The 16,609-nt window shown below is 35.5% G+C and overlaps 1 protein-coding gene across 1 annotated transcript in view; it reads right to left on the reverse strand.

Moving 5' to 3' along the window:
• CPNE8 (copine 8) overlaps positions 1–16,609 on the reverse strand; it is a 255,234-nt gene that overhangs the window by 85,641 nt on the left and 152,984 nt on the right. The window contains exons 9-10 of the mRNA XM_004390125.1: positions 16,024–16,128; positions 14,567–14,608 (exon numbers count right to left, since the gene is read on the reverse strand). Coding sequence (XP_004390182.1) covers positions 14,567–14,608; positions 16,024–16,128 — 147 coding nt within the window. The remainder of the gene's footprint in view (positions 1–14,566; positions 14,609–16,023; positions 16,129–16,609) is intronic.

Consider the following 16,609-nt stretch of genomic DNA (forward strand, 5'->3'; position numbering starts at 1 on the left):
TTTTACATTCTAACTCTCCTTTCAGATGAATTACATATCACACCGTATCATGAACTTGTTTGGGATATTTTGACTGGGATTTGAGTTTATCTTTCTCTGAAATTCAACAGCACATTATTATTCTCTCATGGAATGTTCATGTTCCGATTAGTATTCTGCTCCTGGGATTGTACTGCATGCTCCTCAGGACCACAGTCTTCTGTTTAACTGTGTTCATCTTCTGTCCCTAATCTCAGAAAAAAAAGTAACAGTTTCACCAATTAATTTTTTTTTTTAATTATTCTATTCCACAGCAAGTCTCTAACGATAGTTCTCAATTCAAATCTACATCAGAATCACCTGAGGAATTTTTTTCCAAACAACTCACACTTAGACTGTATCCCAAGCTGACTGAAGCCATATCTGCAAAGGTGATATTTTGAACAAAAGCTCTCCAGGAGATTCTGATACACACTCCCAGTTGAGACCACTGCTGTGCATGATCTGCAAAGCTTCTAGTAATCAATAAGATAATTTCAATACACTTTGCTCTTGATTATCGTAAAATGTCAAGGTTTTCTGTTTCATAGGATGGGGACACCATTTAATGCCATTATAGAGGTGTGCAGAATATTCTTTAACATAAGCAAAGAGAAAATCCTTTTGAACATGGGTCAAAAATCTCTTGCGATGCAGATAAAAGACTACTTGAAGCCACAAATATGTTATTCAATGCCATGCTTTATCCAGTAACTTGCAAGTCAAAAGAGATTATCAAAAAAGAGGTAAAGCCTTGCCTCTTTTTTTTGTAAATCTTAATACATTTCTCATGCATTTATAATATAAATAAGCTGCATTTTTTTCAGATTAATTTTTTTACAAAGTTACAAGTGGTAAAATAGTCCAAAGGATACCATAAGATAACAAAAATGACAGAAACAAACAATGCTGAGTTGTTTCAGAGTTTGATGACTAAATACCTATCTACATAAATCTCAAAATAGAATTAAAAACTCTGCTTTCTCTCATCAGGACGCTGTTCTTTGGCTGAAAGCATCTTTATAAGAAATTATTCTTGGGTTTTCATCTATTTATTTTAATATAACAGAAACAGAAAGGTTTTCCTATTAGTCATAGAGAAGCTAATAGGAATCTGAATCCAAATTATCAGCAGGAAAGTAGGTATTATTTAATGTTTATGGAGAATGAGCTGAAATTTAAAGTTTCCTCTTTGTTGTTGTTCAATCTTAAAACAGGATCTAGAAATCTATATAAGGAACATAGAAATTTAATTGCATATGATTGGGGTTTTTGTCTTCTTAACTAATAAGATAGTAGTGCACTATATATTAATTAAATGAATAAAGACAAAGAGAGAAAGAAACCTTTGAGATGTGATTTCTATAAAGAGAAATCAGAAACTTGGGACAAATGGGAGACCTGTGATCCAGTTTAACTTCTGCCATCTCATTCACACTTAACTCCAAATCACTATATTTGGAATACAGAATTCCTCTCATCTGATCTTCCCATGCTTCCCAGAAACAACCAGATTCCCTGAATTCATTTTAAAAAATACTAGATGCTGATTCACTTACAAAAGAACAGTAAAATGAATAGATATTGTGAGATACTTTACAGCAGACTATACTAAAGAAACTCACAAGCTAAACATTGAGAAAGCCAGACTAAAAGAGTACCTACTATGTGATTCCATTACATAAAAATCAAAAGCAGGCAACACAAAACTATGGTAGTAGAAGTCAGGAAAGTGGTTACTTTGTGGGGGGGTTATAGCCACTAGAAAATGGAAGAGAATGGCTTCTGCAGTGCTGATAGAGCTGTTTCTTAAAGTAGACACTGGTTTGTTCTGCACATTACTCTAAAAAATTCATTGAGGTGTTTGTTTATGATTTGTGCACTTTTTCTTTTCCTTCTATTTTCTATTTTTGGGCATTTATTTTATTCTATTTTTGTGGAAATTATTTTGGTCAATGGTATAAGTTTTGATTAATTCTTAAGTTACTTTGAGTTTTATACATAAATCCTTTCAAATCATATGAAAGTTTCAACTGATTATTTTCTAATTTATCACTGTTTCTAATCTCATTCAAAAGTAGAAACTTGGTTACCCTGAAATGAACAGCCTACCTCTCCAGCAGTTCTCAACCTGAGTTACTGTAAAATGTCGGGTTCAGAGAGCTATTGACTATAGTACCAAATCAAGTCTACAGGGCAATTTAACAAGTAACATTTTCACATAACTTGAGTTCTTTTTCTATGCCAAGGAAAAATAAAACCCAGTTGCTATCGAGTCGATTCTAACTCATGGTGACCCCATGTGTGTCAGAGGGTACAACTGTGCTCCATAGAGGAGTTTTCAATGGCTGATTTTTTGGAAGCCTTTCTTGAGTGAACTTGAACCACCAACCTTTTGATTAGTAGTCAAGCACATTAACCATTTGCACCATCTAGAGACTTCTCTATGCCAAGAAGTTAACCTTAATGGTGGCCTCACAGACATAAAAGAATTTGTTTTAGAAAGGTGGACTTAAAACCTAAATTTTACCTGACACACATACAGGCATATCTCAGAGATATTGCGGGTTCAGTTCCAGACCACCACAATAAAGCGAATATCTCAATAAAGCAAGTCACACAAATTTTTTGGTTTCCCAGTGCATATACAAGACATGTTTACACTATACTATAGTCTACTAAGTGTACAATAGCATTATGTATAAAAAAAAATGTATATACCTTAATTAAAAAGTGTCTTATTGCTAAAAATGCTAACTATCATCTAAGCCTTCAGCTAGTCATAATCTTTTTGCCGGTGGAGGGTCTCGGTTCACTGTTGATGGCTGCTGACTGACCAGGATGGTAGTGCTGCTGGTTGGGTGGTTGTGGCAATTTTGCTGCATCAATTGACTCTTCCTTTCCTGAAAGATCTTTCTGTAGTATGTGATGCTGTTTAATAGCATTTTACCCACAGCAGAACTTCTTTCAGAATTAGAGTCAATCCTCTCAAACCCTGCAACTGCCTCATCAACTAAGTTTATACAATATTCTAAATCTTTAGCTGTCAATGTTCATAGCATCTTCACCAGGAGTAGATTCCATCTCAATAAATCATTTTTTTTTGCTCATCCATAAGAAGAAACTTCTCATCCATTTAAGAGAACTTCTAATTCTAGTTCTCTTGTTATTTCCACCATATCTGCAGCTACTTCCTCCACTGAAGTCTTAAAATCCTCCAAGTCATCCACAAGAGTTGGAATCAACTTCTTCCAAACTCCTGTTAATGTTGATGAATCATGAATATTCTTAACAGTATCCAGAATGGTGAGTCCTTTTGAGAAGGTTTTCAATTTACTTTGCTCAGATCCATCAGAGGAATCACTATCAATGGCACCTACAGCCTTATGAAATGTATTTCTTAAACAATAAGATTTGAAAGTTGAAGTTATTCATTGATCCATGGGCTACAGAATCGATGTTTTGTTAGCAGGCATGAAAACAACATTAATCTCCTTGTACATCTCCATTAGAGCTGTTGGGTGACCAGGTGTATTGTCAATGAGCAGTAATATTTTGAAAGGAATCTTTTTTTCTGAGCAGTAGATCTCAACAGTGGGCTTAAAATATTCAGTAAACCATGTTATAAACAAATGTGCTGTCATCCAGGCTTTGTTGTTCCATTTATAGAGCACAGGCAGAGAAGATTTAGCATTAATTCTCAGGGCACTAGGATTTTCGGAATGGTATATGAGCATTGGCTTTAACTTAAAATCACCAGCTGCATTAGCTCTTAATAAGAGAGTCGGCCTGTCCTTCGAAGCTTTGAAGCCAGGCACTGACTTTTCCTCTCTAGCTATGAAAGTCCTAGATGGCATCTTCTTCCAACATAAGGCTGTTTTGTCCACATTGAAAATCTGTTGTTTAGTGTAGTCACCTTCCTCAATTATCTTAGCTAGATCTTTTGGATAACTTGCTGCAGCTTCTACATCAGCTCTTGCTGCTTCATCTTGCACTTTTATGTACACAACATTTACTGATTAAGTTTGCCATCTTATATGGGCCTCCTTCGTGGTGCCCCAAAACAACTACAATAGTAACATCAAAGATCACTGATCACAGTTCACCATACAGATATAATAATGATGAAAAAGCCTGAAATATTGTGAGAATTACCAGATGTGACACCGAGACATGAAGTGAGCACGTGGTGTTAGAAAAATGGTGCCAATAGACTTGCTCAATGCAGGGTTGCCACAAACTTTCAATTTTTTAAAAATGCAATATCTGTGAAGCACAGTAAAGTGAGGTATGCCTGCACAGAAAACCTCAGGTCCACCTATATAACCTCATTCTAGAGTTTGCTAGAATGTTTTGTGCTATCCCCAATAACCCTTCTTCTATAAATTCCATTTCTCCCATTTCTTTGATTCAAGTTTTCTTTACTTCTCAATTCTTTCCTTAGGCTATATCGTAAAAAAAACATTTTTAACTGCTCTGCTCTACAAAAATATTATTTTCTTTCAGTATCTCTTTACTTTTTACAAAATTGTTCCCATAACTTTGTTGTACAAATCATGATACTGTTGCAAAATAAACACCAATTTCAGCCTAGTAACATTATTTGCAGTCTTTTCATAAACATTCATATTTATTCCATCTTATTACCCAGTGAAAACTAAATGATTATAAGATTAACTGTAGGAAAATCATGAATTCATTCTAGTGTCAAATAATGGCATAATTTCATTGTTTACTTCTTACATATGCAGGAGTTGGCCATTGATTGAATATGGTGGATGAGACCAAGGAAGGGGTCAGTATGACGGTGGTGCTTTAGGCATACAAGCCTGGAATTATGGTAATCCCTAGAGCTCAAGGAGTATAAATCAGAATAGCCAAAGCGAAGATAAAAATATAAAACATTTATCTACATACCCATTCATAATTAGCCACTGCTAAATCTCTGGTGTACCTTCTTTCTATTCTCACTTCTGACTACTTTCCCCAGACTCTCCGGCCACCCCATAATCCAGCAATTAAAAGGTTGGTCTTGGCAAAGAAAAGAGACTTCAGGACCCTGCTCCCATTGTATAGTGCTCATCTATTTTGATGGTGGATAAACATTTTGACTATTACCCCTAGCAACGCCACAATAAATAACAACTGCAAGATAAAAAGAGTTAGTTATGAAATTGATGATTAATTCAAGATTGGACATAATAAAATAGGCTCAGTCTCCTTTTTATAAAATAAAAAGTTAGCACTAAAGGCCCCTTAGAGCTCTAAGAATGTAATATTGCCTTAAATCAAAATTAAAATTAATTTATATTCCAAATTAGACTGATGACATTCTAATGGAAGCAAATAAATTTAGTAAGGTGACTAAAAGTCAAAATTTACGCTATAAATATATTTGTTGATTTAAATTTGATAAGTCTGCTATTGAGTTGGTAAAAGTTATCAGAACATGGATATGGAAGAAAGCAGAAAAACCAATCAATCTGTATAACAAGGTGGTCATAAACAACAGAAAATAAAATCTAAGATGTCTGTATATGCTGAAAAGACACTGAGCAAATGACAGCTGAATTAAGGACTCCCTTGAGTTTCACTAGAGAAATAAAAGCTCTAATTATTATTCAAGATAATTTCATAATTTCAAGTAAAAGGAAATAAGGAGATAAATAATAAGCAATGACTGAGGATTGAATGTTCATCAGAAAGACAACAGAGCTATTTCAAATACTCTCTTCTGTAATATTGAAACAACACAGCAAGAAGCTACTCCATTATAGACACGGTACTCCACACTGTGAGGAAAAACAAGATAAAAGTCTTTGAAATCAAGTAGTTTAAAATTTAATATGAAAGATTAGGCAGAAACACATAACTTCAAAATAAGTCGCAATGTGTTCGATTGCTAAAAAAAATAAACCTGTTGCCACTGAGTCAATTCCAACTCCTAGCAACCCTATAGGATAGAGTAGAACCGCCCCATAGGGTTTCCAAGGAGCGGCTGGTGGATTCAAACTGCTGAACTTTTGTTTAGCAGCCGAGCTCTTAACCACTAGGCCACCAGGGCTCCATATATACTAATAAATATTCCTAAATGATAAACATATAGGAGACAAGGATTAAATAAATTTAGACGTATAAGGAAAACTCTCAGAAAACTGATAGCATTTAAACTGGGACTGAACAGGCAAAAAAAAACTGGGACAGAACAGAAGGGCCTTTCAAGTGATGAAGAGACATAACAAATATTGATAGAAGAGGGCAGAGCAAACTTAGAAAACAGATGCAATTGAACTTGGTGACAGCACTACTTTCCAAAATCTACCGTGTAAATACCGTTTAGTAAAGGCCAATGTGAAATGTTACATAACTTTCTTTAAATTCTTATTGAAAGTGAGAAGAATATTTTTCCTTTAAATACAGATCTGCAAGAATCCAAAATCAATTGAGAGGCAGAAAAGATATAAAAACACACATTAAGGAAAATCAAAATATTATTGTTACAAAGATTGAAGTTTTCAGTTAAGTCATACCACTTGCAAACTGTTTAACACATAGTAAGTCCTCAATAACAATTTCTTCCAAAATTAATTAATAGAATTTCTGATTCTGACTCATAGCAACCCTATACGACAGAGAGAACCTCCCTATAGTGTTTCTTAGGCTGTAATCTGTATAAGGTTGCTATGAGTCCGAATCGACTCGACGACAACGGATTTTTTAATCTTTACGGGAGCAGATCACCAGGCCTTTTCTCCCGCAGAGCCACTGGTGAGTTTGAACTGCCAACCTTTCAGTTAGCAGCTATGCACTTTAACCATTGCTCCACCAGGGCTTTTTATAGAATTTCTATTGGGTCATAAATAAATAAGGGCATGTAGAGTTTAAACATTGATTACAAGTTTAGGTACCTAATATACACATAAGTAAATCGGCCTTTCATCAGATTGAAGAAGAGAGGACAAAAATCTCATAAACTACGTTTGACAAAAATCATTACCTAAATTTTTACTTGGTGGGAGAAAAACTAAATATGTTAGTGAATAACATGTAGATTACGAAATTCCACCTATGAACATTTAAAATAAAGTCTCAAAGAAGTGACAGGCAGTAGAACAAGGAAAACAAGATGAATCTTGTCTACTGTATATACATTTAGGCTATCCAGAGTTAACTGCAGGCAAATCGTGGGCTATTGTTAGGGCAAGATATATCAGAGTAATTGTGGAGATTTGAAAGAAATGAGGACAATATAAAAGGCTTACATATGCTCTTCCTAAATAAGCTCTGGTCTCTTAGGCAATTTACAAGAAAATTCTTAAGCAAAGCACTGGACCAAGAATCACTTTGTAATTTCACACCATGATGATGAATAATCTCAGAATGAAAACATCAAATACATTTACAAAATACGATCTTCAAAGGGAACATACAAGAAAATGATAGCATTTGTATGGCATTTCACAGATAAATGAAGTTTGTACTTAGTTACAGTAAGTATTATTATTTAAAATGACTACATTTGATAAAAGGCACAGTAGTAATAATGAAATTTTCTTTCCCTGTTCAGTGAACATCGGCCAGGATTATATGAGTGGCAGTTAACTAGCTCAGCCTTTTCATCAAATTATTATTTTCTGGTAGACAACCATCTACTTGCTGGCCCATTTACAATCAGTACCACATTAGAGCCACATGGTTTTAATGCAGAGCTGTTCCATTAATGCTCCCTGAATTTTTAACTCGGCTACAAATTCAGCTGAAGCAACTTCAAGCAGTGAAGCTTTGCAGTAATACCACCACTGATTCTCAGCATTCTGGCTTCTCAAATGTTAACATGGGGTTTAAATATTCTTCCCTCATATCCCGTGAGAAATGACAGGGATTATGGGGGTGATACGAGTCAGAATTGACTCGATGGCAACGGGTTTGGTTTTTTTTTTTTAGTAAAGTTGTTTAACTTGTTGAGAATTAAAGTGATTTAGACTGATTACTCATACCAAGGTCAAGCAATGCTTCTACACTCTCATACCATTATCAATGAGTTTAAGAAAAAAGGACAGATAGATGGCTATTATTTCTTCTATTCTAGATTAGATCAGAGTACCAATTTAATGTCAACTGGTTACTTGTTCAATAGCATGCAACATTTTTCGTCTGCTTCACAGATGCATAAGATATTCATTACAGAATTAATTTCAAATTGATGAACTGGGTCCAAAAATACCATCAGAGTATTGTAGCAACATTAATTCCTTGGTTTCAATAATTGTACCAGGGTTATCTAAAATGTTAACAGTTGGGGAATCTGGGTAACACATGCAGAAAATTTCTGTACTATTTTTACAACTTTTATGTAAATCTGGAATTATTTCAAATAGGAAAGTTTAAAAAATAAAAAATAAAATAAATAAATACCATCAGATTTTGACCCAAAATCACACCCAGGGGTGGACTATCCAATAGGCAAGGTAAGCGCAGTGCTTACTTTGATTACCGGATCATCAGTAGTGAACAATTACACATTTTTTCACTACATCAAAGATTCTGCTACCAGGTATGGCTGGCATCTGTCTCTCTCTCAACACCACAACACCTTCTTACACGATCAAAACCTCTTTTCAAATTTACAATTCCTGACGGGTGAATTACCCAGTAAGCAAGGTAAGCACAGTGTCTTGGTCATCTAGTGCTGCTATAACAGAAATACCACAAGTGGATGGCTTTAACAGAGAGAAATTTATTCTCTCACAGTCTAGTAGGTTACAAGCCCAAATTCAAAGCATCAGCTCCAGGGGAAGGCTTTCTCTCTCTGTCAGCTTTGGAGGAAGGTCCTTGTCACCCATCAGTCTACTTTTGGTCTGGGAGCATCTCAGCACAGGAACCTCAGGTCCAATGGATGCGCTCTGCTCCCGGCACTGATTTCTGGGTGGTATAAGGTCCCCAATTGCCTCCACTCGCTTCTCTCTTTTATATCTCAAAAGAGATTGGCTTAAGACGTTATCTAATCTTGTAGATCTCATCAGTATAACTGCTGCTAAACCATTTTATTACATCATAGTAACTGAGTTTACAATACATAAGGAAATCACATCAGATTACAGAATGGTATACAATCATACAATACTAGGAATCATGACCCAGCCAAGTCAACAGATACTTTTGGGGGATACAATCCAATCCATGACACCCCACCCTTTGACCCCCAAAATTCATGTCCTTTCATATGTAAAACATATTCACCCCATCATATCATAGCAAAAGTCAAATCAACTCCAAGTCCAAAATCCAAAATTCCTCTTCATCTGAGAAATCTAGAATACAAGTTATCTGTTTCCAAACATACAGTGACAGAACAGGTACAAGCCAGATATTTTCATTACAAATGAGAGAAACTGGAAGGAAAGAAGGGATAACAGGCTCCAAGCAAGTCAGCAGAACACATCAGATTAGCCCTCAAGGCTTTGCAAATAATCCTCTGTTCTCTGAGACAATTTACACAATGGCCCTGCCCTACAGACTCTAGGTATTAGCCACGCTCTCCAGATACTGAGTGGAGGCCCCTCAGCCCTGGGCTTCAGCTCCGCCTTCCAAGCCCACAGGGCTGGCAACTCGGCTCCCTCGGCTTTAGGTGCACCATTCTCCTAGTCCATCTGAGTGGTGACTCAACCATTAGAAACACCGGAGGCTGTGGCTCCACCCTTTGAGACCGCAGAGGTCGTGGCCATACCTTCTGAAACTGGGGCAGCTCAGCTTCTTGTGTTCTGTGTCTCTTCAGCTTTTGCCTTCTGGTTTCTTGGCCTCTTGGCCCGCAGGCCTCGTGCCTGCATCTGCCCTACTGGGCAAGTATTCCAAAGCTCTGTAGCTCCACCGGTAAGTGCTCAGAGCTACCCTACTCTGCCAGAAAGCCTTATGTGCATAGGCACTCAGCTCTTTTGCGCCGTGGGTTGGCTCTAGTGCCATCTTGTACTGGTTTCCTGGTTCCGCTGCTGCTGGTTCTCTGCCACTGCTGCTTCTCCACTGCTGCAGGTTCTCTGCTGCTGGTGGTCCTCTGTCACTGCTGCTCCTCTATCCATTCACAGTTTCAAAACTGCTTCCACATTTTAGGTATCCCTTAGAGCAGCACCCCACTCCTGGTACCAAATTCTGTCTTAGTCTTCTAGTGCTGTTATAACAAAAATACCACAAGTGGATGGCTTTAACAGAGAGAAGTTTATTCTCTCACATTCTAGTAGGTTACAAGCCCAAATTCAAAGCATCAGCTCCAGGGGAAGGCTTTCTCTCTCTGTCGGCTTTGGAGGAAGGTCCTTGTCACCCATCAGTCTTCTCTTGGTCTGGGAGCATCTCAGCACAGGAACCTCAGGTCCAACGGATGCGCTCTGCTCCCGGCACTGCTTTCTTGGTGGTATGAGGTCCCCATGTGTCTCTGCTCAGTTCTCTCTTTTATATCTCAAAAGAGATTGGCTTAAGATGCTATCTAATCTTGTAGACCTTATCAGTTTAACTGCCGCTAGTCCATTTTATTACATTACAGTAACTGAGTTTACGGCACATAAGGAAATCACATCAGATTACAGAATGGCACACAATCATACAATACTGGGAATCATGACCCAGCCAAGTTGACAGATATTTTGGAGGGGGGGACACAGTTCAATTCATGACACATGGGTTTACTTGTGCTTACTTACTAATCTGTAGTGCACAAGTTTCTGCACTACAGATTAGTAAGTAAACACAAATAAACCTGTGCTTACCTTCCTTACTGGGTAATCTGTTCCTGATCACACCACACCCTGAAGTTCCCAATTTGTAAATGTCATTATTAGCACAATTATCTGAAGTACCTTAGCTAGTAAAACAAAATGTGATTGTAAGCAAGTAACACTGACGAACATTTTTCATTTGAATTTTGACTAAAATACTTTCTGAACTGAAAGATCAGTTTATTTAATCTGTTGCTAAGTTGTTAAATTTCCATACAAAATAATACTGATGTCTGCCCATCCTCCCCATTTGATAAGGGCATATAATTCTAAGCATCTAATTAAATGTAGGACAAAAACATTCTACCTGATATAAAGTTACTTATGATGCATATTATACGGACTTCAATTAAAGTTTAGGTGGTTCTGTCCAATACGGTAGCCAATATTCACATGTTGCTATAAAGTACTTGAATGTAGCTAGTCTGAATTGAGATGTGCTGTAAGCATAAAATAGACACCAGATTTCGAAGAGAATATTAAAAAAAGTAAAATTTCTCAATATAAATGTTTATATTGATACCATGTGCAAGTGATAATATTTTAGACACATAGGATTAAACAAAATATATTATTACATTAATTTCAGCTGTTTATTTTTACTTTTTAATGTTGATACTAGAAAATTTTAAATTATCTATGTGGCTTACTTTATTTTTCTATTGAACAATGCTGGTCTAAACTTTAAAAAAAATCCATGAAGTAATCTTTTCCAATAAGAGGAATCCAAAGTTCTGGGTATGGATATACAGTGGCAAAAAAAAAAAAAAAAAGACACATGTACAGGATTTAGGGCTAATATTAAAGACGCCAGGAAGATAAACATAAAACTATAGGAAACAGTCTGCTGACAATTTCACTGGGTCATGATACATAATGTCACATCATATTCACTCTGATTTAAGAAAAGGACATCTACGCTGGGAAATTACGTCAAAAAAACAAAATGCATGTAAAAAGTATAATAAAAACTAGTTGTCCTTTAGTTATTTCTGACCCATGGCAACCCCACGTGTTGCAGAGTGGAACTGTACTCCATAGGGTTTTCAAGAAGTAGATCACCAGGTCTATTTTCTGAGGTGCCTCTGAGTGGGTTCAAACTGCCAACCTTTCTGTTCCTAGTAGAGTGCTTAACCATGTTTACCACACGTAACCACAAGCTGGAATATCAACTTGTATAATAATCCTTAAGGTGACTATCACTATTGCACTATAAAGTTAATATCTATATTTTATAGAGATTTATGCATTATTTTTTTTATTGGTGACTGATGTGCCTTTCAAAAAATCATGTATAATATTATGCAATTGAAAGAGTTACCAAGAATATTTAAGAATATTTAAATTTTCTTTACCTAAGCCAGCTCTTTTAGATATTTTACTGGTCTTTTCAATGGCTGATAGGGTTCTTTCAGAGACTATAATACTCATTTCTCTCTACCTGATTCCTTTTACATAATACTTGCTACCTAGGAAATGTTTAAGCCACTTTTATAAATAAAGTGAATCGTATAAAATGACAAGTAACAAAAAAATTAAATTATATTATTTTAACAGATTTTGCATTTTTCATAATTACCACATTATTAGTTACTAAAGTATCATAGAGTAAGACCAATGTCCAGATGAAGACTTTTATTTAAATGTCAGAATTTACAATTATAATGCTATAGATATATAATGTATTAGTTAAGAGTGCACTGTTGGAATCAGAGTGTCAGAGTTCAAGTTATGGTTCTACCATTTATTAGTTGTATGACCTTAGGCAAGTTACTTCTGTACTTTAGTTCCTTTATTTGTAAAATGGGATTAATATAGTACCTATTTCATAGGATTATTGTGAAAATTAAATCAATAACATTAAAAAAGCTTAGAGAGTATCTGACACATTAGAACCATTCAAAAAATCATAACCTGGCTAGTAATGCTCAAAATCCCAACATCAGAATAAAAAATAATTAAACTTCAAGGGAATTCTGATCCTCAAAGCTACTCAAAATTCTTATAGCTTAGAAGACAGAAGTAACACGAGAATCCTAGATACTCGCCTTTCAAAACAAGACAATATAATATCTATCTGTAAGTGTAGCATTGAATGGTGATGGTTGCAGATGAAACAAAAATTTATAGCCTTCCTTTCTAAGTGGTCAAATTGAACCATTTTCCCAATTTCCTAAAGTTACTCGGGAAAGACTACCACTTTTGCCCATTCCCAAATAAATTTTGAAACAGGGTATTTATGTCATAAAGTCCTCCTTTACTCAAATGGCACTATGTCCTTTTCTATTTATTCTGGGGAATAAAATTCCTTTTCTCAAGGAATAAAGTTCAATGAAGCAATAGGGCATAAATGCCTTGGGGAAAACATAGGTTTTCTGCTGAGCTTTCTCCAGAAACCACGTACAATGAAACCTAACACATAAATGTAAATGAAACATGTAAATTAAACCTAAAAAAAAAAAATCAATAATTAGATGAATAACCTGGTAGAAATGTAAAGATCAGTGCTATAGCACATATCATCTCTAAAAGTAAACTTCAAACCCATGTTTGGACCCTTTAGCACAATCCTGTTTGGGATAGAACTTGAAGATCAAAACCACTGAGTCTTATATAGCTTCTTGGTGGTAGCTCCACCTCTTTCTTCATCCTCCCTTATTATACTTCTTGAAAATGAGAAAATGCTAGTTGGGTCAAATACCAGGACACTTACTGGACCATGTATGAGTGGGTGGATGGGTAAATGTCATATACATGCTTGCACGTGGCTCTCTTGGCGGAGATGTTCCTACTTGTGCAAAGGGATGAGAAGGATGTCCCCTCAGGATGGGCCAGCCCTCTTGAACTTGCTCCTTTATTCACAGTAGCGCTCAGGTATCTAGGCACTCTCATCTCTTTGGGCTTGGCTACTTGTATATAATGTAGAGAGAAAGGCCTTGCTTAGATCTTGAGCTTTAACCTTATGCTTCAGCTCCATTTATCAGTGAGCTCTAGGCTGAAGTTTAGAGCATTAGCCAAGTGAAAAATTAAGTGCCCTTTGCTTTCCTATTGCTATCCCATTTCCTTGGGCATGTGTATATTCAGTCCCTTCAGTAATCACCAGTAGAGACAACTGGCTAGACCAAGGCTGGATTTGAGCATTTATGAGTCTGTTAGCTTAGCATCATCTAAAACACCTCACCGTCAATCCTACTTAAAACAGTAGAGACAGTGGAAAATGCTTCAAGAAAAAAAGATAAAAAGTAGTTCATTTCATCTCTTTTGGCCTTTAATATTTGCTGTGCTATGCAAAGGGAGACCATGACTATGGAGCTCATAGTCCAGACATAATTCTAAAGTTCTGTTTTCTTTTGTTTGTTTGAAGTGTGTGTGTGTGTGCACGTGCATGCACATGTGAGCATATGTGTAGGCACGTGCATACATGTGCTCCTATGAATGACATTGGCTATAAAGGGAGATTAAGAATGCAGAAAGTTGAGAATCATCGCTCTACAGCTAAGAAACTAGGTGTCTGTAAGTTGAACACAGGAGAACTTTCAAGGTCCAAGTTGAAAATCTTTACTATGTTACTGAAAATGAGGAAGATCTTTATTTTAATCTCCAAGTTGAAGAAAATACACTCAATCTTAAAATCTTAAAACACTTCAGTAACATTTGAAAAACCAAGATAAAGTACGCAATCTGAAAATTTTAATTAAAACTGTCATCATTTCATCAGTATACTCGCTTCCTAAAATATATTCAAGTTCAAGAACGAGAACAAAAGAATAAACAAAATGTCTTACCTCCCATCTCGATCCCAGTCATAAACCTCTATTTTGATTGTTCTGTCCATGGGAAAAACATACACAGAGTAAAGTCACTTAGTAAGATCAAAACAATATATGATTGAGGAAAAAAATAAATTGTGTATTTTCTAAATCAGACAAAATAGTGTATGTATACTTACAGGTTTTACAAAGTAATCGAAGTTGATTTTGCTAATATTATTACTATAAGTTACATCTTAAAGTTTGTTTCTAAAATTTGTATTGATTCTTTGAAGGGAATGGGGAAAGTATATGGAGGGAGTATGTGTAATTTGACAGAGCTTCTTAATGAGGAGACACGCACTCTGTTTCTCGACTCTTGAAAACCATGTCCTAGCATAGCATTTCTCAAACTCAGCATGGATCAGAATCACATGAAAGACTTATCAAAACACATGTTGTTGGACCTCATGCCCAGATCTCTGGTTCAGTAGGTCTGGGTTGGGGCTGGAGAATATGAATTTCTACAAGGTTACCAGATGATGCTGATGCTGCTAATATAAGAACCGCATTATAAGAACTACTTTCTTAGAGAAAGAATGAGTCCATTTAAATGAAGCTATGATTCCTTATTAAATGAATAAAATGATACTAAGTGGCATCATAAAATTTAAAGTAGATTTAATGACACTGGTAATAATTTCTTCTAAAATATTGATTAATAGAATAAACTCCCATTTTTCTAATATATAACCAACAAGAAAAACAAAACTTATTTTGCTATTGGGTTTTACTTTTTATTTATTTGCTTTTCTTTTGGGGTGGGAGGAGATTGTTTATATTATCATGGTACCATCAATTTTCACAAAGTAATAGAAAAAAACTTTGATATTAAGTAATCTTCAGATACATTGTTGGAAGACTATCAGGGCCCAGCGACTTGTAATACTTGTAAAACAACAGAATCTCACTGGTACACATCCTTGGAACTTCTATGAGTTAGCAACCAGGAGAAAAGGTATACCAAAAAGCAATTTCAAGAATGTGACTGGGTTGATAATATACCTAGTCATAATCTTGTACCTCTTGTATACCTACTTATTCCACTATGGAAGGATACTATACCATTTGAAAACCCTGAGGCAATGAAAATTCTGGAGTGACTTTTGAATACTAAGTTACACATTAAACAAGTATTCAATATGTTTTTGACACTTTACACATTTTAATTTTTTAAAAATCAGTCAGTTTACCAAATTTTAATTGGCCAAATATTTCCTCTTCCCCAAATCAACATGGATTAAAAACAATATTAGAAAAATTTTAAATAAATCAGCCACAAGTTTGTAAATACATATTTACATAGGCAAAAACATCAGCTTAATTAATTTCTTTTTTATTTTTTCTTAGATTCTTGAATACACAGAAAAGAAACCACAAAACTTTGTGGTCTGAATATTCAAAACCTTCAGAAAAGTTGTCATGTATTTTACCTGTCATGATCTCCATTACATAAGGCTCTGACTGAGATCTTGAACGCTTGCCATACAGGATTCAGAGTGTGCTTGACAACTTCCGTTTTATGACAAATTGTAAAACTGTAAAAAAAAAATGTTTTCAGTTATTTTCATGATTCAGTCATGGCACATTGTTTTCATATGCACTCCTCTTTCTTTTTTGCAGAATAAATGTTGCCAGTCCCTCTGTTGCTTCTATTATCATTTAACAAGAAGAGTTATATGATTTTAAATGCTTAAGGATTAGCTCACTATAATATAAAGCAATAAAATTTTACAATAAGTTTATTTTAAAAAGCCTGTCCATATTCAATAAATCTTAAGGCTGTTTTGTAAATAAGCTCTACAAAAAATGTGAGGACACAATGACACAGAAAATGCATGTGAGAAATAACCACAGGCCACTAACAATATCGAGGTCATCAGTAACCCTGAGAAGAACAGGTTTGTGGGAATACTGGGACAAAAACCTGGTTGGAGTGAATTTAAGAAAGAGAGAAGAAAACTGAGAAAGACTGTGTAAACAACATTTTTGAGGAATTTAGCTGTAAAGAGAACTAGA

The sequence above is a fragment of the Trichechus manatus genome, unplaced genomic scaffold (assembly GCF_000243295.1).
Source record: "Trichechus manatus latirostris isolate Lorelei unplaced genomic scaffold, TriManLat1.0 scaffold00285, whole genome shotgun sequence".
NCBI classification, from domain to species: Eukaryota; Metazoa; Chordata; class Mammalia; order Sirenia; family Trichechidae; genus Trichechus; species Trichechus manatus.